This window comes from Alligator sinensis, unplaced genomic scaffold, assembly GCF_000455745.1.
Source record: "Alligator sinensis unplaced genomic scaffold, ASM45574v1 scaffold343_1, whole genome shotgun sequence".
Lineage (NCBI taxonomy): Eukaryota > Metazoa > Chordata > Crocodylia > Alligatoridae > Alligator > Alligator sinensis.
The window spans coordinates 1,022,250-1,046,268 of NW_005841947.1; the positions used below are offsets into that span (position 1 = coordinate 1,022,250).

General features: G+C 45.4%; 1 protein-coding gene across 3 annotated transcripts in view; it reads right to left on the bottom strand.

The window, feature by feature from the left end:
- Positions 1 to 24,019, bottom strand: part of CCDC191 (coiled-coil domain containing 191) — a 37,287-nt gene that overhangs the window by 12,622 nt on the left and 646 nt on the right. Inside the window, exons 2-14 of one of the 3 annotated variants that reach the window (XM_006020156.3) lie at positions 22,228 to 22,266; positions 19,610 to 19,751; positions 17,653 to 17,799; positions 16,966 to 17,144; positions 16,250 to 16,473; positions 15,187 to 15,337; positions 10,084 to 10,274; positions 8,293 to 8,542; positions 6,306 to 6,769; positions 5,631 to 5,728; positions 3,965 to 4,047; positions 1,898 to 1,999; positions 527 to 670 (exon numbers count right to left, since the gene is read on the bottom strand). In XM_006020156.3, coding sequence (XP_006020218.2) covers positions 527 to 670; positions 1,898 to 1,999; positions 3,965 to 4,047; positions 5,631 to 5,728; positions 6,306 to 6,769; positions 8,293 to 8,542; positions 10,084 to 10,274; positions 15,187 to 15,337; positions 16,250 to 16,473; positions 16,966 to 17,144; positions 17,653 to 17,799; positions 19,610 to 19,751; positions 22,228 to 22,266 — 2,214 coding nt within the window. The remainder of the gene's footprint in view (positions 1 to 526; positions 671 to 1,897; positions 2,000 to 3,964; positions 4,048 to 5,630; positions 5,729 to 6,305; positions 6,770 to 8,292; positions 8,543 to 10,083; positions 10,275 to 15,186; positions 15,338 to 16,249; positions 16,474 to 16,965; positions 17,145 to 17,652; positions 17,800 to 19,609; positions 19,752 to 22,227; positions 22,267 to 24,019) is intronic. The other 2 variants (XM_025199614.1, XM_025199613.1) reach the window with 2 other exon arrangements.

A 24,019-nucleotide genomic window follows, 5' to 3' on the forward strand; every position in this document is an offset into this window, starting at 1 on the left:
TTCAGAGATCCAAAAAAATCAAAGTCAAAGGCTGGCCCAAGCCTAACAGCCCACTGAACTAGCAGAGTTAGGGCACACCAGTTTCTATATCCAACAGCACCAGAGGAATGATAGGGTTAGCAATGCATCCAGCTGTCTTGGATTCATCAGCCCCGCAATGATCAAGCACCTACTTAGAGCCAGGTTGATTAAGGGGGCAGATTTCAACACAAGTTCAGGATACAGCTTCAAGCTCACCCCTCTAGAGCTCTAGCAGGATGCACCACCCATCCTGCTACTCTGCCATGCTACAGTCAAAGATATCACAGGTAAAAGCTGGTGCTGCTTGAGTGTACCATCAGAAATGCACTCTAAGGGGTGAGAAGGCAGGATGAAGCTCCTGCATGGGGATGGACATAAAGCAGATTTTCTCCTGGCTTTGCAGTCCATTACTTTTTCCCCATCCCCACTAGGCTGCTGCTTCCTTCCCTTCTCTTCCCTACTCAAGAGCCTGGTTCCTCTACTTTGTTCCCAGTTGGCACTTTACCACTATGTTTTCCTGGGCTTGTTTTCTCAGCCTCTTCCAGGGATCTAATCCCAACTTTCTCAGCAGGACCTTCTCATAATGTGTTCTGGCTTGTGTATGAAGCTGCTGCTCTCTCTCCAGCCTTCTCTGCTTCTCCAGTTCTTTCTGCAATTCAAAGAGCTGAGGTTTAACTCATCCTGGTATCCTACATAACCACAGTCTGTATATGGGGAGCCTAAGCCGGCAGGAAATGGGACTCTGTGGCTCATTTTGGTAGTAGCATGAGAGTGATCAAATAGCTCTGCAAACACACATCAGCTGCTTCTGAAATGAGTCAGCCAGCCAGGGCCATGTGTTGCAAAGGCATCAAGCTGTCTTCCTCAGATCATTGGGAAGGATGGTCATGTCTACAGAGAGAGTCACTCCAAATATTTAGGTCAAAGGAACAGAGAACCCAGGGCATGGGCTGTGGACCCTGGTCCCCTGGTTGCTGCTGCTGTAGAATCACTTGTTTGTTCAGGTGCTACCAGGGCTCCCATCATCATGACAGACTGCCCATGGCATACAAGCTTACTACAACTTGCTCATATAATAAGACCCTATTTCTGTTGCTTGTATAGACACTGCTTCTCTACTTGCATGTGTCTGTAAGCTGGTACAGAATTCTGCATCAGCTAAGTGCAATGGATCAACAGTGAACCTTTATGAGGAAAGTTCCTCAGCCTGAACATTGGTTCTGAAATCTAAGCTTAGCTGCTTGGGGGGATGGTAGACAATTTGTAAATGTACAGTGGTCTGATATACAGGAAGAGAAACCAGCATGCCTCATTTTTGCTCTAGGTAGAACAGTGCATCTAGGTCAGATTCCTTTGAGATTTAAAGCATTGTGTTATTTGGGTTTTTGGCACAGCTCATTTCCTCAGCAATAACCTTGAGGTGGCAGCACCTGGGCATAGCAGAGGAGGTGCTCCCATTCATTGAAAACTTTCTAGGGCTTATTTAGCTTGGTCTTCACATTTAGGAGTGATACAGCTGTGTGAAAGTTGGGGACATGAGCAGAAGAAAACAACCCAAGTGAGATGGAGTTACCGTGCAGCCCACCACAATGCAAGCTTCCCCCACACAACCTGGTTTACTGGTGTACCTCACTGGAGAGAACACCTGGGGACAAGAAAAGGGCCCTCTATGACCCAATCAATCCTTGGTACCTCTACCGAGACTGCCAGGAACAAGCTGACAACTGTAACACCTGTCTTTGTTCTGCAAACACCAGTCTCTCTACTAAGATCTTCAACCCATTTCAATCGGGCCCCTGAACAGCCACGAAAGAGTTACAGTACTTGCTCTCTGGTGTTGTGACTATGGGCCAAATGCATGCCATGTTCTGTTCACCAGTTTCTGCTGTCTCTTCTCTTCTCGCCTTTTCTCCAACTGGGCCTCTTTTTCTGCAGCCTCCTTTCTCTGACGTTCTTCTTCTTCAGCCTTCAGTTGGGCCTTAAAAATAAGGAAGTGGGTAGGTTTGAATTGGGGTTGCCATATTTGATTTTTTTTTTATTATTTTTTTTAGAGGGAGGTGGTACTTTCAGACTACAAGTCTACTAAGGTAAGCACCTTGTCTCTAATAGGGACCAGTAACGAACTTCAGAGGAAGGCAAAAAACCGCTCCGAATGCACCTGGCCTTTTGCGCAGTGATCTATAACAAGGTAGGGAAGGACACAGCATCAAACACGCTGGAGTAGAATATGTGACCACATGTCTCTAGGACTGGTTAACTTTACATGTTAGTGATAGTTAATCAGCTCCAGCCTCCCACCCAGCAATGAATTCCACAGGCCTTTTCTGCAACCTGTGAAGTTCCACTTTTACTCCCACGCAGAAAGCTACCAAAGTTATGGTCTCTTAACTGTCTTTTCCCCAGTGCACCACAATCACTAAAGCAAAGATGTTTAACTGAGGCAGCATTCGTGAGGTGCCCTTCATAATACTGCTTATTCCTATCGAGAATCTCTTCTGTCTGCATCATGGATTGCTTTCAGTTCAACAATAGTGTTGCCTTTGGTGCACACATCAAATAGCTGAAAACCACACTACAACTCCCATATCTACCACTGCACTACCTATTCCCTTTAAGCATGTTAACTGTAGATTGGCAAACTGATCTTGGTCCTTGCCCACCTCCAAGTTAAAGCCACTTCTAAGGGTTGGGTTATCTTCCTGCATCTCTCTCTCTCTTAGAAGGTACAAAACACCTCAGTTGCTGGTGGATCCTTATTTTGGGTGTCCTGATGCTTGTGCAACTAATGTCACCACTTTCGGAAGGTCACGCTGTTGAAGGAAAAATTCAAGCATACTTCACAACCAAAGGAAAGCCCCTGGGACAGAAAAACTGACATGGCCTCCTATTGCACCTGACTCAGATCCTTGGATGTTCCCCTCCTGGGAGGTAGCAGGGCCAAGGATTTCAAACAGATTACCTGCTTTCATGGTTTTCAGCACTTATTTCCCTTACAATATGGTATTTCACAACTCAAAAAGTCCCTTCCCACTCCAACATTGCTGTAATTTGTTCAAAACTGATACCTTGTGTGTCTCTTAGATCTAAGATGCATAGGGTAGAGTGGGGCTGACCTTATTAATTGCAAACACCCACAGAGTGTTGCTAAATCATCTTTTCACTTTGGCAGAGGTTTAACAATAAATAAAAAGGTAGGGTTTGCTGTGCTGGATCAGATCAAAAGTCAATTCAATGCTGCGTTCTCCTGATGCTACAAAGGAAGGTATGAATGTGTACAATGCATGTGGCCAGATGTGCAATGCAGCATTTAAGTGGGTAGAGGAGAGAGAGAATTCCTACTCAACACCTGTTTATGACACCAATACCCAGAAACCTAATGACACTGTAGGGGAGATGAATAGAAAGAGGAAGAGATTACACCATCCTGGATAAGTGCAGATCTTTATTAACTTCCCCAGAACCATTATACTATTTCTTAGGTGGGTTGAAAATGAAACAAATCCACCCTTGGACTGTGGAAGGCAGAGACTAGTGTTTCCCTTCACTCAACCATGACCCCCTGAAAACCATTCAGGAATGGCACTGATGGGCTCTGAAGAGATCCCATGCAAACCTCCTTGGATGAAGGTATAGTGGCACAACATGGGGCTTTAAGTAGAGGTAGAAATTGGGAAAGAATGGGTTTCCAGTGCTACAGAAGGGAGAACACCAACTCAACAGGTTGCATTTGTGTATGTCCTGTTGTAGTCTAGCAGGGTTAGAGACATGAGGGAATGCTCCTGCAGAAACTTTTCTGGGGGTTCTTAGTGCACATAGCAGCCACTGACCATTTCATGGTGAAAGCCCTTCAAGTTCAAGTTTGCAATTTGGATGAAGGGCCTTTTCCAGCCCTTGATTATAAGAGGCTTTCTTTCACAGTAGCTCTCAGCTCTGCTTTACTTACCAGTTTTTCCTCCTCTCGTTTTCTCTTTGCCTCTTCCAGTTTCCTCCTCCGTTCAGCTCGCTGAACTGCTCTCTCTTCCATGGCTAGACCGTAAGGAACAATGGTATGTAGAGTAAATAAACGTCAGGGCAGAAGTTTGGGCCAAAATGAAAATGGAGCTCCTGTCTCACACCTCCCACTTGTGCCTGGCCTGGCAGTGTTGGTGGTGGTCAGGCCCCACCAACTTTTTAGTGGACGAGGAATGCTCAGTCCTTCGTGGGAAGAGTTGGGGTGCCTCACTCTGATTAAAACTGACCCTCACTCACAGCAACAGTGGTAGGCTGTGGAAGGAATCATTGCTACCACAGCTGGCTTTTAAGGGGAGGAGGTAAATGCAGACAATCCCTGCTCCTTTCTTTCTCCTATCCCCCTGAGATGCACAAGAGCCTTAGGAAAAAGACATATGGGGCCAGGATATGATAAAGATCTGGAGCAGAAAATATAAGATTGGAGGTTCTATATTAGCAATAAAGACAGTTCTGCCAGCAGCATCTCTGGGAATGGCTACTTCAGGAGTAGCCTGGAATTCCCACTGATTTCCCTTGAGAAGGGAAGCAATGCTTTCGTGCAGCACTTGAGGGAGTCATTCAGTCAGGTCATTCAAATCTTTCCAACATATCTAGTCAACAAAAATTATTTGCTTCCAGGGTAATTAATACAAAATAAGCTTTCCAACCCCCAAAATGTCTTTTGTCTTTACAATATTGTTTTTACTAAAAGGCCCATTCATGAGAACAGACTCTTCATACCATGGTCAGATTGGTATGGACTGTGGGGGTTTTTGCCTTCCTCAGTAGCAGGGGACATGGCCCTCTGCCTGGGATCTCCTGAGCACATATAGAAGGTTGTTAATAGAAGCAGGGGGTTAGATGTTATGGTCCCTCTGTTCTGCCTGCAGCAGGTTAGGGGGTTATGTCTTGTGTTATGTTAGGGCTGATGGTAGTTTCATGAATAGTTTAGATTATAGATCATATAGGATGGTTTGGATAGGGATGATTCTGCCTCAGGCAGGGGGATGGACTAGATGACCTCTGGAGGTCCCCTACAGCTCTGCTTCTCTGTGATTTCTATGTTTTCTATGCAGGAAAAACCATACCTAAATGGTCAGCCAAAATTCAAATCCTGGAAAGCCCTTAGGGGTATTAGCTATATGAGTGAACAACTGCTACTAGATCAGAATTTATTCCATGGCAAAGTATGAGAGCTGGGTTTTGCTCTAAGTCATATAGCAGTAGAGTCACCAGAAAGCCTGAAAAAGCCAAGAAGACCTCCCAGGAAAGAGCAGTTTGATGCAAGCAGTCATAGCAAAGCTAGAAAGCTCTTCCTCAAGTAGAATTTCTACAGTGAAAAATAATCCAGCACTATCTTTAGGAACAAAAATTACTGACCCCAAACCCAGGAGATTGCAATAGCCCATATTCTACAAAGCCTTGACCTGGATATTAAGGGGCCAAGCCAATCTTGCTTAAAACAAACACAAAGTTAGTAGCTTTGATCCTGCTGGGAGAAGTTTTGCTCATTACATAGTGTGGCTTAGCACTATGGAGGAGAGGTGTGGATGGGAAGGAGATGCTGTTTTGTGGAACAGGAAAAAGAAAGAGGCAGGGGTAGCCCAGCAGTATGATACCTTTCAGTATGGGATGGGCCAAGACCAGCCGACTCTGGTTCCTCTTGTTCTGAGCTGCTGCTGGCTTTGGGCTCTCTGGTTCCCAAGGGACAGGTGAACTGTGAAGTGAAAGAGAAAAGATACTAGCGACATTACCTAACATAGCCAAGGGGGTCTTAGGTCTATGGCACAAGGCTACAGTCAGGATTCAGAGTCACTATTCTCAGTCCTGCCGGTCTCCTCATGTGAGTCTTGGTAAGTCCCCCAGCTTCAACCCTCTGTAATACCGGGTTAACGATGTGTTCCCACCTCAGAGAATAAATGTATAGTGGCCGGTCTGGGTTTTGAGATCCTTGGATGGAAGGCATTACAGAAGTATGAAGTACTACACGGCTCTGTACTAAATAAATACATTTTACTCCTGTTAACAACAATGTAGCATCTTCTGTCCTAAACTACCTCACAAGTTTATCACAGAACCAATGCAAGTCAAAGAAGTTGGAGTAGTGTTAAAGGTCTGGTCTAACTAACACCATAGAAAGAATGGCAGCCAATGAGCCATTAACACCACTTTCAAGAATACCGAGGTGTTCCCTGGAGGGCTCCCATGCAAGTGCTGACCAGCTTGTGAGAAGGAAGAATATGCTACAGAGACTCCAGTTCTCTCACAACCATGGCTCATGAAGGCCACTGTACCTTAAAGGTGCCATATTCTTGCAGCTTGATTGCTTCAGCTTTTCCTCCCCTGCTTTTGGGATCAGATTATTGAGTGCCCTGGTGACCACTGTGGCTTGCTCAGCTTCTTCCTTAGCTCTCCTCAGCCTCTGCTCTTCTTGAAGTTCAAGGATCAGCTCCCGCTGTTCTTGCAGCTGCCTCTTCTGCTCCTCAATCAGCTGCTGCTGAAAGGCATGGCGGTGCTCAAAGCGACCTCTGACAGCAGAGGCCATTTTGTGCCCAGGTGCTGCAGACCACTGGGTAGGAGGGACTGTTTGACTGCTAGGCTCACCCTGGCCTGGCACATCCAGAGCAGTATGCTGAAAGGCGATCGGTCTGGGGTGCTTGAGTTTCTGGCACAAATGAAGATGAAGTGTCCGGCTAGCCTCCCAGCAGCAAGGTTCTACACTTGTCATGGGCGCCTCTTGAAGTGGTGTTTCAGTCACCTGAAAGGAAGGGCTTTGATACTCATTTGAATCAAGATCTCTGCTCCCCTTACAGAGTAAGGAGCGTCTTTTTAACAAAACAAAACAACAGTGAAGCGAGTCTGAGAAGCAAGATAATCCCACATGTGTACTCTTGACACAGCTGTTAGCTATCATAGAGATGTCCAGAAATACATGCCAGTGAGTCTGCATCGTCCGAGGATTTCACGAGGCATAAAGGATCCTAAATCAGCCAGCTCTACCTATATGGTAAGTAAATAACCCAGGGGGACTGGAAAAGGGCCCTATTGGGCAGGTGGTTCAATCTGGATTCCTGCAGTGAGAGTAGTACTGGGTAACTAAAGTCCAAGGTCATGAACACAATCTCTTTTGGATTCATTCACCTAAGACTAAGATAATAAGAAAAGCAGCTGTAAAAATGTGGCCTACGGGACCAATCTATAAACCTAATTTAGAGAAAATCCTGTTTTAAACAGAGGAAGTCTTAAAGAGCCATTGCTTCAGCTCTACAGAACTGCATTGATAACAAAATAAATAAAGCATCAGAAGACTGGGCCCCAATTCTTTGAAATGTGGTTTTTCTTCTGGGAGGTGTCCAACCTACAAAGCACTTGGATCTGCTGTGTACTTCCCAAGCCAAAACCCATCCTCAGATATATCCTTCGAATGGGAGTTTCACTGGTCTGTCTGAAGGAAGGAACTGATCTATAGGGGCTGTATAGGTGTAATGGAGGAATTCTCCCTTTCCTTACTACCATGCAACCTCATGTGATAGGATTTGTCTTCATCTTGCATGTGAGGGTTCACCCTTCAGGAGGATTTTCCTTGTGTGCTGCACCCACGTACTCAGGACTGGAGGGGTTACCTTGTCATTGATGCCCATTGGTCCCTGTCATATAAGAAGCCACTCAGACATTTGAAGGACTCAGAGAAACAGCAGTGTGCTCTCTCTTAAGATAGGCTATGACTGTCTCTTATCTTGCCCTTGACAACACAGGCTTCATGGAAGCCAAAGTTTGGTCCACAGTGGGTCTGTGTACATATTATTCCTCATTTGCATCCTGTTAATGCCTACAGGCTCCACTCAGGATCAGGGCCTTGTTATACTAGAAGACACACACACACAATACAGATCCTGACCCAGACATGTGCTAGTTGGGTTAGGGACAAACTTATTCTTGTACTTCCTCATGATGTGTATTGCCTCAAAACTTCCTGAGACAAATTCTGCTGTACTCCTTAAAAGTCAATGGGGTAGCATTTGTGTAACTGAAAGCAGATGCTGGCTCCTTTTTTTGTAATGCCATGGTTGTAACTAACGTATTTTTGCTGTTCAGTATATTGAGACATAAAACCTATAACTTTAATTCTCCTTTGAAAAGCAAGCCAGATGCTGCAAGTCTCAGTATGGTAGCTAGTACATAGAAAAATTATATTCTTAAAAATAACCTCCACAGCTGTTAGACTCCTCCATCCTTCTAATTTGCCTGTGGGCTTTAGAGACTGTCTATTATGGAATTTACCTTTTTTTGCCTCTTGGGTTGATCTTGGGTCATTTTTCTTGCCCCAGCCCTGCTAACATGGGATGATCCATCTGGGCCTATTTTCCCCAATAATACTGCCTCCAGCAGATGCTCCATCCTCTTCCTGGTCTCCTCTTTTCTCCACTGTAGCTCCCTCTTTTCTGCCTCTGCTTGGCTCCAGCGCTGCCACTCTACAAAGCAGCAATGCAAAACCCGTCTCCGATTATACTCAGAGGCAGACTGTTTTTTCCTGGAAAACAGAAGCACTTCCATTAAAATCAGGGAAGGGGTCAATCATCCAGGTTGGAAAACCTCTCCTGGTTGACCAGAGATTACCAGGGAGGGGAAGCAATACAGAGCACGCCATGGATGGGGTTTCACACTTTCCTTAGTTCTGCTTGACATTACTACATTTGAAAGATTTCTCAGCACTATTTCCTGTTCCCATTAAAGGTGACAGGAGGCTTGTGGCTGACAGAGAAAGTACTGTTTTCTTTAAATACTTTTGTCCCTGCTCGCTGTTTTACAGTCCCACCTTCATCTTTGTGCAATGGGGAAGGAGTTAAGAGGATGCACTCTTGTCTTCTCCAGCCCCACCTACAGGTTCACCTACAACAGACTTCTGCTGTCAGTGGGAAATCCAACTAGTGGGCTCCTTCTCAAAACACTGAGCCAAACTAGTCCCTGATGTAACCCCAAGAAATCAGTGGATGGCTGGATTTATCAGAGACAAATTTAGGTTGCTGAGACTTGGGGGCCTGGAGGAAGGACCAAGTCAATGAGAGAGGCCCTAGGAAGGACACCTATAGACAGAGGCAAAACAGGGATTTTTGGAGAAAATCCCTCCTTTGAACCATCCTCATTTCAGTGTGCACGATAGTGTCTCCAACAGGTGGTAACTGATGAGCAGGGATCCTGGTTTTCCATTTCCCATGGAAAAACAGAGAAAACCACAGATTTCATCTTTTAGCAGAGAAACCCATGGATTCCCTGCTTTTGCAAACAGCTCTGCAGGCTGGTTGAGCTCCAGCCGGCAAAACCTGTTTGCAAACAGGGCAGGAAACCCACAGCCCAGCCCAGAGGGAAAGGGCAGGGCCTGAGGCGCTCACTCAGCCACAGCTCCACTCAGCTCAGCTTCACTTTTCTTCTGGACCCTGTGAGGTAAGTGGGGCTTGCAGGGGGCTGGGGGCCCCTGTAGCAGGGTTAGGGGGTTGCAGGCCATGGCTGGGGGCACCGGCAGGACTGCAGGGGGAGCCAGAAGCTGGCCCCGGCCCCACATGAGCGGGCAGAGCAGTGGGGGAGCCAGCTCCATGCTGCTTCTGCTGCAGCTGCCTGCTGTTGGGGGCAGGGAGCTACAGACTTGGGTTCCTAGCCCCATAGCCCTGGCAGCTGGGGGCCCCCTCCGGCAGGGCTGGGGGGCAGGGGCTGTCAGTGGGGGAACAAGAGGCACGAGTAGGGCAGGGGGCTGTTTTGGAGGCAGTGAGGGGCACCAGCAGGGCTGGGGGAAGCATTGGAGGGGTGTGAGATGCACCAGAAGGGCGGGGGCAGGGGGCTGCAGGGGGCTTTCAAATTTTAATAATGGATTTTGGGGGTTTTATCAGCGAATTTGCGATTTTTTTTGTCAGAGAAAATCAGGATCCCTGCTGATGAGTAGATTTACTAAGTACAAAGGTTCTCTCATTCTTGTTAGTAGACTATCCCATTTTACAAGCTTCCAGTTACCACAAGACTACTTCACGGCTCTTAGCTTCTCTGTGAGAAAGAGGCATTCCAGGGTCCAAGAGTTGCTACCTGTTTTGATCCCTGAGATGAGTCTCCAACTTCCGAGTCTCCTGCTCCAATTTCTGGGCCCAAGTATAGTCTCTCCAGGCTCGTAGGGCCTTCAGCTGGCACTTCCAGTCAGCGAGGGCCCTGGCTTTCCCCATTTTAATCCTGTGCTCCAAAACGAGCTTGAACCATGCAGAGAAATGCTGCTGTAGACACTGCATTGGGAAGGTTAACAAAACCAGTGAGTGAGTATACTTTAGCAAATGAATACTCATTGGCTCAGGCCTTCCTTTGGCCTTTCCCTGCAGGAAATCTTATGTTTTCAAACCTGCACCAAGTGCCCCTGAGGGTTGAGTAGTGATGTGAAGATAAGTCATGCATCATATACAGCTGTGCTATAGAAAATGACATCATGGGAATCCATGTTTGTTTGTCAGTGGGCATGTCTACACAAGATACTAACTGCAGGGTAGCCTAATAATACTGTGCAGTAGTGCATGACAGCACAAACAGTGCTAACACACTACTGCACAGTATTATTATGCTATTGTGCAGCAGCATCATGAGAGAGCCATTCACGGGAGCTACTGTGCAGTAACTTAGATTATTACACACTTATTCAAGTACTAAATTAAATGTGCAGTAACCACTGCACATTAATGAACATGTAGATGCACCCAGTGACTCCATAGCAAAATGTGCTTAGTTTGCAAATGTAAAGCAGGGGTGCTTAACCTTTCAGCTTCACAGGCCAGGTGAGCAACATGGGACCAGTTCATGTGCCAGATCCTTTCTTGAGTCACTGTGTAGGGTTGGTCGCTTTGCCAACCCAATCAGGCCTCACATGCCCAGATCAAGCCCCACAATGTCCCAGCCCCATGTGCCCTGATTTGGCCCTGTGCCACCCCAGCCCAACATATCCAATCTAGCACACTGGGCCATGCTATCCAGCCTGTTTGGCTTTCCCCGGTCCAGAAATCTGACAGCAGCGGCAGCAACAATTAAGGCTGCCAATGCTCCTCCAACACCAAATTTTCAGAGCCATGAGGAGCCCGGCAGGCCAGATGACATGGCTCTGCAGGCCAGATCTGGTCCATGGGCCAGGGCTAGAGCAGTTCTGGTGTAAAGGAACAAAACAAGTGAGAAATAGAACTCCTAGAAGGAAGGTTGTCTCCAAATTGGCAAAAAAATAAGATGCCAAAGATGGGCTGCCTTTACATGGAATTCAGCCCCACCCCCCCAATTTGTCAACAAGCTGTCAGCTGCTTTTTAAAGACTAGACAAAAATCTATCCACTTCCTGGTGCTAAAATTTATGACGTGACCTACAGTTGCCCTCTTTCCACTAGGAAGTTAAAGCATTTCCCTGTGGTGTAATCAGGCTCGTTGCCTCCGGGAGTGATTTACATTGCACAGAATAGCAATTTGCTATCTAATCTACCCTATAATTCTAGCCCTGTCACTGCAGATGCTGTTCATTTTGATCCTCTAAGCAGGTCAGCTTGGAGGGCTCAGCTGCTTCCCTTTTTGGGCATAATGGCCTGTATTAATTGCATTTATCTCAGTCATGGCAATCTCCAAACAGAGAATTAGGAAGAGGGCAAAGTCAATATATTAGTTACTTATTTCTGTTCTAGAAAAGAATCAGTGGTGTTATTGCCTATATCAGCTCTGTTACAGTTCCTGCCCTTGAATATGCCCAGCTTATATCATACAAGCCTTGAATCCTTCTACAGTTTAATTTGGACCGTTAACGTTCCATTTCAGCTTGTGGTGTAGTATTGTTGTGCACTATTAAACAATCTCTTTGCTCCGCTCCTGCAGTGGTGGCATATGAGGTGTACAGCAAGTGATCTGCAGGGACAATTGGTAAAAAAGCTAGGGGGTACTTGTGCACAAATGATTCTACACATACGTAAGATGATTAACAATGACAAATGATCTATTAATTTAAAATAGAGTGCCCTGCCATTTATGACACAGGGCCTCTGTTATAAGCCTACAGTTTACACGGTGACTGCAAAACTAAAGCCATTTAAAATTTTTTTTCAGATACTGAATAAACATTTCCATAGTCTCAATAGTGAAGAGATATTTTCCCTACTGTTCTGTAAACTCTGGTCTTTGACACCGAGGAGAAACAGCAAGGGAAATATAAGAGGAAACATAACATTTCTGTGCCTGGACTAGTATTTTAGCAAGACACTCTCAGCATAAAACTGTCCTTTTAGTTTAACAACTAGCTGTTTGCCATGACAGATTTAGGCTGTGCTAATCAAATCACATCATCTGAACTATAATTTAGCATTAACAAGCAAGGGGATTGGGTTAAAGGCCATTAAAAAAGACCTTCTACTTCACAGATGTTTGGCACTCTGTTCCTGTAATGTTTGCATTATCTTGTGGGGTGGGAGAATTGCTTCACTGCGTAAGTCCAGCAGGAAAAAAGTCTCTCTAGATTTCTAGTATGCACCCTTAAAACCTCAATGCTTGGTGCTACAGGGTATCTGCCATACCACTATCTCCTTGGTAGCTTGACACTTTGGGAGTGGAGAGCTGGGCAGTGATAGGTGAAGATGAGATGGTGTTGTACCTCTGACACACAGCATATACCTCACAGCTCAGAGGCAGTGTGTTGAGATGGCTTAAAGCCACCTCCTCTCCTGAGCTACTCGGAGGGCTGGAGAGACCCCTAGCTTACACTAAATTATGGCAGTCTCTTGAGGCCCTGCTGTAGGAACCAGCAGTGCCTAGAATCACCACATATGGTCTAGTCCCACAAACCTGACAATCTTTCAACCCAAGCCCTGCCCTCAGAACATGCCCTTCCCCTTGCAAGAGTCTTTGAAGAGAAGCTTTACAGATGTCTTTCGTGGTACTCATGTGACGGGGCTCCTCCCCCAGGGCAGAACTAAGACTTGAAGGCCCCTTTATGCCACTACAACCCTTTTATTTGGAACAAGGGGCCAGAGAGGGTAAAAGAATCTCACCCTGAGTTTTCAAAGGTGCCCTTTGCATCTCTATTTGTTTCACCTGTTAGAATGGGTTGCTTCATGCCCACAACTACTTCAAAAGCCTAGTATTACCCACCACTTTCACTGAAGTGCATGGATGGGGAAACTGAGGCACAGAAGTTATAGGACTTGCCTGTGGATCCAGCAGCAGAATCTGTCAGGATTCAGGAGTCCCTTGTCCCCACTGCAGTGCTCCAATCACTAGATCACCAGCCTCCAAAACTTCTCCTTTCCTCTGCTCTCTCCCCCTATCTTACTTGCCCTTCATATGACAACCAGGAGGAATAGCCACCAGCCAGGGTTTGTGGCTTCAACAGGAGTTTCATAAGTACTGTGTTTACTCAAATCTAAGACAATGTTTTCTTCCCAAACAAACTAGGGGGGAAAAAAGCCTCATCTTAAATTCAAGAACCAGCCCAGGGCAGGAGGTGACTCAGCTCCAGCTTTAGAGTCAGGAGGCAGGCACAGGCATGGGGTGGGGCGAGGGTGGAAGGCAGGGATAGGCAGTAGGGGTCAGGCACAAGCGTGGAGGGGATAAGGGACAGGGGGAGCAGACGATGGTGGGCGGGGGGGAATGGCAGGAAGGGCAGACACAGGCAAGGGGAAGTAGCAGGTAGGCAGTAGGGGGGCAGCTGCTGCTTTCCCCATCACAGCAGTAAAGGGGAAGAATTTAGGATGACCTTCTTGTAACAGGGAACCCTAACTCTGTTACTGTGAGAGAGAAAGAAAAACAAGAGAATGATTGTATAAGGTGGATTGGACCAGTAGAGGGTGTACAAGATTGTATAAGGTGATTTGGTTAGGGATGATACCATCTCAGGAAGGGGGTTGGACTAGATGGCCTCTGCGAGTCCTTTCCAGGCCTACTTCTCAATGGCTCTATGAAGAAAAACTATCAAGGTTTAAGACCAGAACTTTTGTAGCCTGGGGAAGGGAGGGGACAAGTAACAGCAGTAGAGAGCAGTCTTGGCTGAGTCATTAAAGCAGAGGAGATCCCAGCTGCCAGGATGAACACCTAGCTGAATAAAAAGGGGCAAGCTTCCTACTTCAAGGGAGGGCAGAGATTGCCCAGTGAGAGCCAGCTGGCCCTGGGATATGGACTTGGCTCTTGCAGAGCTCAATCTGCAAATGGTGGGCTGCAGAATGCAGGAAAATTACTAGCATCTGGGCCCCATGAACAGGAAGCCCGGTCAGCTGACCAGCAGGTTGGGGCTGACTAGTATACAGATTCTCCTCCAGGACAGAGGAGCTGGCTGGCCCAGGTGGTAGAAAAGGACAAAGCACTCTTGGGAAAAGGGGGGAACTACAAGCCCAGCAAGGGAAGCTTCTGCTGGTAGAGAGTGTGCATTTAAGGGACTAGGGACTTGATTAAAGGCAGTTCTGGTATGCAGAAAAGGTTGAGTTTTCTGTTGAAAACTATTTGTGTTAACTCAGTAAGGGTCTGTTTTCTTTTTGTTTGCTTGCTTGATAACATCTGGTGGACCTGGGCAGCTATGAGGGGAGGTTTGGAGGCTACAGAGCAGAGTGCCTCCCTTTTTAGGAGGGAGGTAGGCTATAGCTTAGACAGCGCTGAAGCCCAGATGTTCTAGTCTGGGCTCCTGGCCCAAAGCAGGCTGAAGTCTGGGAGGGGCTGAAGTCCAGGCCAGAGTGAGATAGGGCCAGGAGCCCAGGAAGAGTGGGGGGCAGAGAGAAGCAGAGTCTCACTCAGGCTAGTTGGACTAGTAATAGTCTGGGGAGTGGAGTGGAATGAGGCACCAACAGCTAAACTCCGGTTCCCTGAAGGCAGCCTCCTAAAAATATTATACTAATTCTAACATCAAGGCATGGCAGGATGGAGAAAAAGCCAAACTGGAGAGCTGGCATAGGAGGATAGGTATAGTGTGGCCACCAGGGGGTGTCATGGCCACCCCTGGAGATGCACCCCAGTTATACTTCCACTAATTGGATTCTGTAGGTGGAAAATTGAAAATTATCAATTTTTCCATGTATAGAATCCAGTCAGTGGGGCGGGAGGTCATCTTGGATTCAAAGTTGTCTTGTATTCAGGTAAATGTGGTACATAACAGATAGAAGGTCTTGATTCAGAATACTGAATAAAGGAGGAGGATGCTCACTCGCTGGTTCTGTATATGAATCCTGGTCAGCCACTCCTTCACTTTCCTCTGTTTTTCTTTTCCTTGCTCTTCCTCCTGATCCAAGGGGGTTGGTGTCTGTTCTGCCACCATTGGCTTCTGGGTTTTTACTGATTTTTGCCTCTGCCTCTCCCTAAAAATAAAATAAACACCAGGAAGCACAGTCAGATAGATAGTAAATGAATAAGACACTGCAGTATCTTCAACAACTTTCAGAGAATGACCACTGCTGTGGGAAGATGATAGCTACCTAAACCCAGCCACTTTAGCAAGTAAAGTTAGCTTTGAGATTTAAAGACCAAGTGAGCACAAACCACACAGATTCAACCTGCTCAGGAAGGGGGTCCAGAACATGGCAATATTAGGAACATAGGTCTGGATGAGGCCTCCTGAGCCATCACTTCCATTCTCCTGCCTTCCTATTCAAATGTTAATGCAAAGCATCCTCAAAATTGTCACTTCACATTTTCACTCTGAACTATCCCAATACCAAAGGGTATGTAAGTTTCAAGAAAGCCCATGTAAAAGAACATAGGTTACATGGCTGCCTTCTGGAGACAGAAGTGGCAGTTCCAGCACCCAACAGGAACTGTGGTTCTGAGGCAAATGTGAGACACACTGATCTCCTGAGCTCAGTGGAAGCTGGGCCCAGGCTCTGCAGAACTTTTGAGGTCTACTAGCCAGTCACATTTCTCTCTCTCTCTGAAGAATGCAAATCACTGATTTTTAAATGACACGTACAGTTCTGTAGATGTTGGCATTTGAGTTGTCATATTTTTATCTGTCGGTTTCTGTGTGATAAATGATGAAAAGTAATGCCTCTGTGTCCAGAACTATTTAAAAATATAGATGTTAGGAACATACAGGTCTCCCAGAGAGCTGACTCTCCTTTATGACCACAATGCTTTATATTTTTTAGGCAGAGTTTACTGCAACCTGGAACTGGTGACAAGAGAAATGTCCTGTCATTGGGATTCAGAGCCCCTGTGAAAGACATGATTAGCTGCAGGGGTTGACTTCCATGTTCTCCCTCTTCCCCTCTTACATTCCTTGCGCTTCTCCCATGATGTGCCTCTTCTCTGCCATTTCCTTCCGCAACTTCACCATCTCTCTCTGGATCTCCTCCTCTTCCTTCCTTGCCTTCAGGTCCTTCCTTCTATTCTCCTCCTGCACTAGCTGTTTAGCCTCAGACAGAGCTAATTTCTTCAGGGCCTTCTCTTGCCTCTGGAGCTCTAGCTCCTTCTGACGTTTTATGCGGTTTTCCTTGACCTGGAAAGGGAGAATACTGCAAAGGGTCAAAGCAGTTCCTCCTCTCTGGAGGCTTGAGGATGGTGTTAGGCTGAGAATGTGGGTCTTGAGCAAGTTCCAATTGAAAAGTATCCAAAACACACAATCTATCATCTCTATAATAAAAAAGAACTGGATAGGATTATGGTCTCTGACAGAGCAGAGAAGGGCTCAGGAGTTCTATTCAACAGAGTGGCATTCCACCAGTGTAAACTCAGTGTCTAGCTGTTGTGTCTTTTTTCCTGTCAGTCCTGATAAAGGAATCAAAATCTTAATGGATCTAGAAAAAATATGGTGGTTTAAGTAGCTATGAAATGACTGTATTTGCTATGCACATTCCTTTTGAGAAATGCACTAAACTGCTTGTGCCCATGATATGATGTAGCATGAGATTCCATGGGTTAATTATAAAACTCGTGCAGGAAATTACATTGTTTCCTCCCATCACTTTTAGGTGTGGGGCCTTTTCCTCACCTGCTTGTGCCTAAGCTCCATAGTAACTCGTGGATCCCTTGGTTTTTGTTTTTCCTTGAGGTCTTCAATCCGGAGGTCTTTCAGTATACCATGGTCCACCATTTCACTTTGTAAAAGATGGTGCAGAAAGTCTTGAACAGTAGTGCTCTCCAACTCCTGTTCCAGATAGCCACACAAGTCTGGAACAACAAATCCAAATCATCTTGAGCCCCTTTGAAATGCATAAACCCCACAACCTAGAGCCATCAAGCCTGAGTAATCAGAGATCCATTTCCCAGATTGTGATGAAAGCAGCCACAGTGTCTGCACTCAGTGTAGCTCCAAAAAGTCTAAAACAGTCTCCCATTCACTAATTTAAGAAGTAAGATTTTGCTACCTTTTCTGCCTTGATTGTGAAGATCTCAAACTATTGTACAAACAATTCTGAGTCAGGAAAATGGTAGCTCCATTTTATTTGTGGAGAAACTAGGGTGCACAGAGTTGAAAGGGCTTGCTTATGCAGTGACACAGCAAGTTGCTGCAAGAGCTAAGAAAAAAAGTCTAGGGCTCTATTAACCTAGGTTGTTCCAACTGCCTGGTAACAAAGAGGATTCCTGCTTTTCAAGCCTATTATCTCAGCAGCACGCCAGTCTGCCTGTCCAGCACAGCCTCCAAGGTCAGTTAGGAATGGTTTTGTGATGCTCTCACCATCAAACCGCTCATACTTCATAAAGCCAACCAGGGGCGCTTTAGAAGGATTAGAGTCTCCTGCAGACTCTCCAACAACCTCTTCTATGTCACTTGCCAGCTCCAGTCTCAGTTTGGAATTCATCCAATCATTGAGCAGCTCCTGGGCTACAGGGGACAGAAAGATGGATGGGTTTATTAGGATGGAAAGTATTGTTGTAAGCATACAATAGCAAGGCTCTGTCCCCTTGGAAGAATTGCATAACAAGCTGTTTTGTGCATTTGAAATGACTGCAGGGTGATATGTAAAGGAAAATGTAATTAGATCACTACTTCCCCTGATCCCTTCTTCTCAGTATACAAAAACCCTAGAAGGTGATTGTTTTTTTTAATTCCATCATATAATAATAACTGAGCCCTGGAATAAAAAGCCATAAGTCTTTTTTAGAGGAACGGGGCTATGACTTTTAGCTTTTTCATTTAATTCAAAGGCCTAACAAACCCTTGGAAGAAAAGTTCTTTTGTAAAAACTCTTCTTTCTAGTGTGAGAGACAAGGAAACACCCACGCCAAATCTCTGGTGCTGCAACTAAGCTATACAATAAAATAAAGGGGTACACAAGCAAATGTAATATCTATAGATATATATATCTATATCTATAGATATATATATAAATGCACAAAGTGGGGGGAAAAGACGGCGAGAGCGACAAAAATGTAATATTTTACCCCAATTTGCAATCTATCATTAGGCTGATTCATAAGCAATGCTGTTTATCTAATAACAGATGAAGCCAGCTTATCTTATTGGGACTGTGGCATTCTTTAAGAGAGCAATGCAGACTCATCATAGCTCATTTACACTTCCTTTGTCAGTATTTTTGGTAAACAGTTACTGCAGATGATAATCTTGGGTATTATAATTCTTGCTTCTAGCTAAAAGCTTTCAGGTTGTGCTTGACTACTCAGGAAAGATTATTAGGTGTAAAAGGATGATAAACAAAAACAAAGACAAACAAGAAACAAAGAAGTGCTAGGAAAGCATGTTCAAATTTCAGACGCTTGTCAGAAGTTAGCTCTATTTTTCAGGTACAGCACTGGATAACATACACAGAAATTATTGTCTAACAAAATGGATGTTTTTCTCTCTGCTTCTACTAGAACCTCAGAGTAGGACAAGTGAAACCGCTGACTCGGACATTAGTAGAATATAAATGCTTTCAAGGACCCTGCCTTTCCATCTGTTCTGTATGGCATCTCGCTGGCTTGAGTGCTGTAAAATAATTAGTCATGTGTAAAGATCCAAGTTGCTTCTAACGTTTCATGCTGCCTGTACAGCATCTGCATTTCCTTTACTTAGGACAGCAGAGATAATGGAAATCAGTTCCTTTTCGCTTGCAGGCATTTGTCACATTCAGGTTCATGATCCCGCATGGTTTGGGCTGTAGCTGCGATACAAAGAGTTTTTATTAAGGAAACTTTTCACTGGAATTCAAGAGAACAAATAAAATTACTCATAAATATTTTTAGTGCCAGAAGGAACTGCTGGGCCATCTTCTATGACCTACTATAACACAGGCCACAAAATGCCTTTCAGCTCCTTCTATAGTGAGGCCAATAACTTGCATTTGACTAAGGCATGGCTTCAAATGAAGACTGGACAGCTGCCTTTATTGGAAGTGTTGAAGAAATAAATGGAGGATCTACCATTTCCTTTAGTAGTTTGTTTCAGTAATTGTCTAACTTTAGTTGCAACATGTTGATTCTCATTGTGCCTTTCTCCACTAGGCTGAACAACTGAAATCTAACCAGGAGTATGAACTACTTCTTTTGGTCCTAGATTCAATAAAAGCCTATTTATTTAAAAAAAAACCCTAAAAAACAAAATCCACTGGGGAACATGTTGGAGCTGACAGGGTGCCTTTAACAGCTCATGCAGAAGCGAAGGGAGAAGAAGTGGGGGGGAAACTTAAACTCACCTTCTGCATAGGCCTCGTCATGATCCTGTAGCTGCTCTGTTGTTTCCAGATCCAACACAGGACCATGTAGACCTTTACGGTATGCTGACTTGTTAAGGGAAAAAGCTTCAGAAACAGCAAACTCAGAGGCTTGTTCCACTCTCTTTAAAATAAATAAAGGAGGCAAGAAACATTGTTCATGACCGATACATCCTCCTTTTCAAACATGATACATGCTAGATTCCGATTCTATGCTCCATGTTAGGGTACGCCTGCAGATTCCCACTAACTTCAGCAGGTGTCTGCATGAAGAAAGAGTTTATCTATACGTTATTATAATCTCATAACATCATGCTACCAAGTAGGTTTATAAAGCACTTAGGCTATCAAGACCTGTCTTTAGGTGCTTGCAACTTAAAAAAAATAAAATTTTGAATGTCAGTCAAGCTTTTGGGCACGCAGTATCAGAGATTTGATGTGCCCAGAAGTTTGTCTAACATATCTCCTAAATATACATTTGGTCCAATAAAAGATATTTCTAAAAACCCCTTGTTTCTCACCTATTTCCTGCACCGTTACAGCTACTATAACGCAACCCTACTACTAGTTAGAGGGAAATTTCTGAACTTTGTGTTCAATTCAGAAGTAACAGTAGGCTTCCTTGTGTGTGATGGGAGATAAACTTGGGCACATTTCATTTGGTTGCTTCTAAGATAAAGAATGGGAAAAAATGAGTTTTGATAAGACATTCATTCAATGTTTTTTGTGTCCTCAGATTTCTAAAAACGACTATTTTATCTCATAGCAGTGCTGCATCTTCCATTCTGAAAAAGGACAGGGGACTTTACAGATTGTACTAAAGGAATATTTCATCCATAATGCATCAAGCTAAACTGCAGACCCCTCTGCTTGAAAGGCCTTAAAAATGTAGCTTAGCATCTGACCTCATTTCTTTTAAACAATAATAAATGTCTAGATCTTGGTAAGATCTAGAATACTAAAATCAATTGATCAGCTTGAGAGGAACAAGCCCAAGTGCATTTCACTGTTGCAGCAAAGACCTCGAGTCTCCTACGCACTCAGAAGTGGGGCAGCCCTACCACAAACTACTGATACTGCTGGGAACCAAGATACGTTTACCAAACTGGTATTTGGGTAAGACACTAGGTTTAACGTGTATTCTTGCCAAAGGTATCACTGCATTTTTAACACTCACTAGCAGTCAAGACCTTGAAGATACATTTTGCATAAAAGAAGGTGCTTCCAGTAGCACAGAGACCCTGAGCTTCTTGCTAGACTAGGGGGGAGTACTGATCCTAAGGGAACAACATGATCTATCCACTCAACAGCATCACATCCTTCACTACCTAGGTGAACCTTAAAGGCCCTCTATCAGAATCATAACTGGTTTAGCCCAATACTAACAGGATCACAACACAAGGCAATATGGCCACCACAAGCAATCATTTTCTCTGGCAGCTTCACTTTTCTTACAGGCTTATTATCTTTGACTGGTTTAAGGATTCTAGTTCATAAATAAGTACTGTATTTACCCAAATCCAGGACAACTTCAACTTTAAGATGAAGTCCCCAATAATTAAATTCTGTACATGGAAAATGATAAATGTGTTATAATTTTCTATGTATAAAATCTAATTAATGGAAAGTCATCTTAAATTTGTACCCACCCTCCTCCCCCACTGCCGTGGCAGGGAAAACAGTGATGGGCGGCATGGGACGAGATTCCTGCTCCTTGCTCCCCTGCCCCCTGTACCACATGCCTCTGCCAGTCCTTCCCCTGTGTCTGCCATATACCCCCCACCACCTGCCCCTCCATGCCTGTGCCTGTCCCCTGCCCCTATGCCTTTATCTGCTCCCCCACTCTGCGTTCCCACCTCCTGCTCCTCCCTCTGGCCTGCCTCCCCCACCTCCCAGCCTGTGATTGACCCCTGTTGCCTACCCTCCCACACTTACCTTCTGCTGCAATAATGCTCCTCCATGGCAGTCAGCAGCAGTGTGGCCCTGGCCTGGCCACGGTTCAGCCCAGCCCAACCTGGCCAGGGAGAAGCAGTACCCAGCCAGGTGAGGTCAGGGCTGGAGGGACCAGAGCAGAAAGTAAGTGGGAAGGGAAACAGGGGGTGAGGGGGAAGGCATAAGCATGGGGGGCGGGCTGCAGGTTCTCTTTTCCCTGCATGCGCCCCTTGGCAGTGGGCCTCTTCCCTCGCCCAATGAACCATTCTGACCTGGGGCAGGTGGCAACTCAGCTTCAGCCCTGAGCCACTGCCTGCCCCAGTACAGTACTCAAATTCAAGAAAAGGCTTCCTCCCCACTCCCACCACCACTGATACTGATTGGGCAGGGGGTGGGCCTCATCTTGGATTTGAATAAATACACTAAAGTTAATCTTGGTGGTAGATTTTAGACATCTTCACTGGAGGCTTGACAAAGAGCCATCCATTTATGTTCCAGAAGCTACTAAGCAATTATCAACAGACACCAACTTTTTATCATAATTAAGGTGAACCAGATGCAAACTTAAGGATGAAGGACTTTCAGTCTCATTTTCAACCTGCTGATCCATGCCGTTCCCTGACTCCGGCATGTCCCTGTTTCATAAAGTCCTTTGTTCATGGGTTTACCTTGATCCAGTACTCCACACTGTCAGAATTGAACTTCGGCTAGAAAGAAGATACAAAACATGAATGTAAAAATATCTCTGCTTATATATTTTTTAAATCTTGGTTTAATGTGGTCAAGCCTAGGACCAGTCACTTGAGTCCCATGAAAGTTTTTGCTCTTTCGCCAGTGACATCAACACTCTAAGCTTCCTTTTCATTTCCAACTCAAATACTTCTGTGGTTCAGACAGGGGTTGGGAACTTAAGAGACATGGAGTCACCTCAAATATTACAAAGATTTCCTGTGTGACCTTGTGCAAGTTAACTGATTCTCCAAAGACTTAATGTTATGAGTAGGACTAGTCCACCTAACTTCAGTGACACCATTCATAGACACAAACTTTGCAGGATGGAAGTTCACATCTTTTTTTTTCTCAATTCCCTCTCTGCAAATAGAGATGCCATCCTCCCTTCCTCCCACCCCCACCTTTGTTTGCAGTCTATTTACACTAAAAACTCCTCAGGGCAGGGGATGCCTTTTTCCTAGGTATTCTCTACATGCATGTACATGACTAAGACACTGACTAAAGACTCCCTGTATACTATAATTCACATGTCAAATAGGCCTTATAAAGGTGCCGCTTCTGCTATTCTAGGGGAAAAAATATCAGCTTCCCCTACTTACAACACAAACCACAATTTCAAAAAGCCAATTTTGGAGGGAAAGGTGCACATGGCATGCAAGCAGATACAGTAACACCAAGAGTCTAGATTTGCCTGCCTGGTTTATAACCCCCCTGCCACCCTCCATTGCTGCAATTCAAGGCTGGAGCTGCTTTACTTATTCTTTTTTTTGTAATTTCGTGTCCCAGGTCAAATCAGCCAAATCAGTTCCAAAACCTATCAATTGAGCAGAACTTGGGAGTTCAAATTCACATGGTGCCACCACCAGCAAGTATCCTCCCTCTCAGGCTCATCAACCTGGGGTTTCAGGTAAGTCCAAAGCCATGGCACGCATCCTACAAGCAGGCCCAAGCCCAGAGGTCTTGGGGGTTCACATGTTCCTGAGTGTTGCTTGCCCTGAACCAATGGCCCAAAGGAGCAAGCTAGAGGGAAATCCCCCAGATCCATAGAATAGGTGTGTAGCCAAGACTGCTCATGGGGGGGGGGTGGGCTGGCTGCCTGCTTGCCTGCCTGCAGCACAAGGACAGGTCTCCACCCTATTCTCCATATAGACGTTCAGAGGTCAGGAAGAAGGGAATCTTTCTTTCTAATCATGGCAGGAAACCACCTGGACTGTTTTTTTTTTAATTAATATATTTTGTGTTCCTGGTCAAATCAGCCAAATCATATCGATTGAGCAGAACTCAATTGTTCCAAGAACCAGATCAATTCAGCAGGTGAAACTCAATTGTTCAAAACACCATATATGGCGCTACAACTGGGGAGCATCCTCCATCCCAGGCTCTCACCCTGGGACTTCAGATACTCTCAAACCCACTGGCGGGCATCCTATATGCAGATCCAAGCCTAGAGGTCTTGGGATTCGGATGCCTCCCCTGGATCACGGTATCTCCCCTGCCAGGCACCCACTCTTGCAACTAGCTCACGCCTCTCGCCTCTTGCTGTGGCTCCAGCTCTTGGAGCCCAGTGATGGCCAGCTCAGTGAGAGCTTTCCTAGCCTAACGGTAGACAAACTCTTGCATCCTCACTGCTACAGAACAAAGCTAAAGACTGCAGGCTCTCCAGCCAGCCTGAGCCATGCGGGGACCAGAAAGCAAAGGAGACACACCCCGGGGGGGGGGGAGTCATTG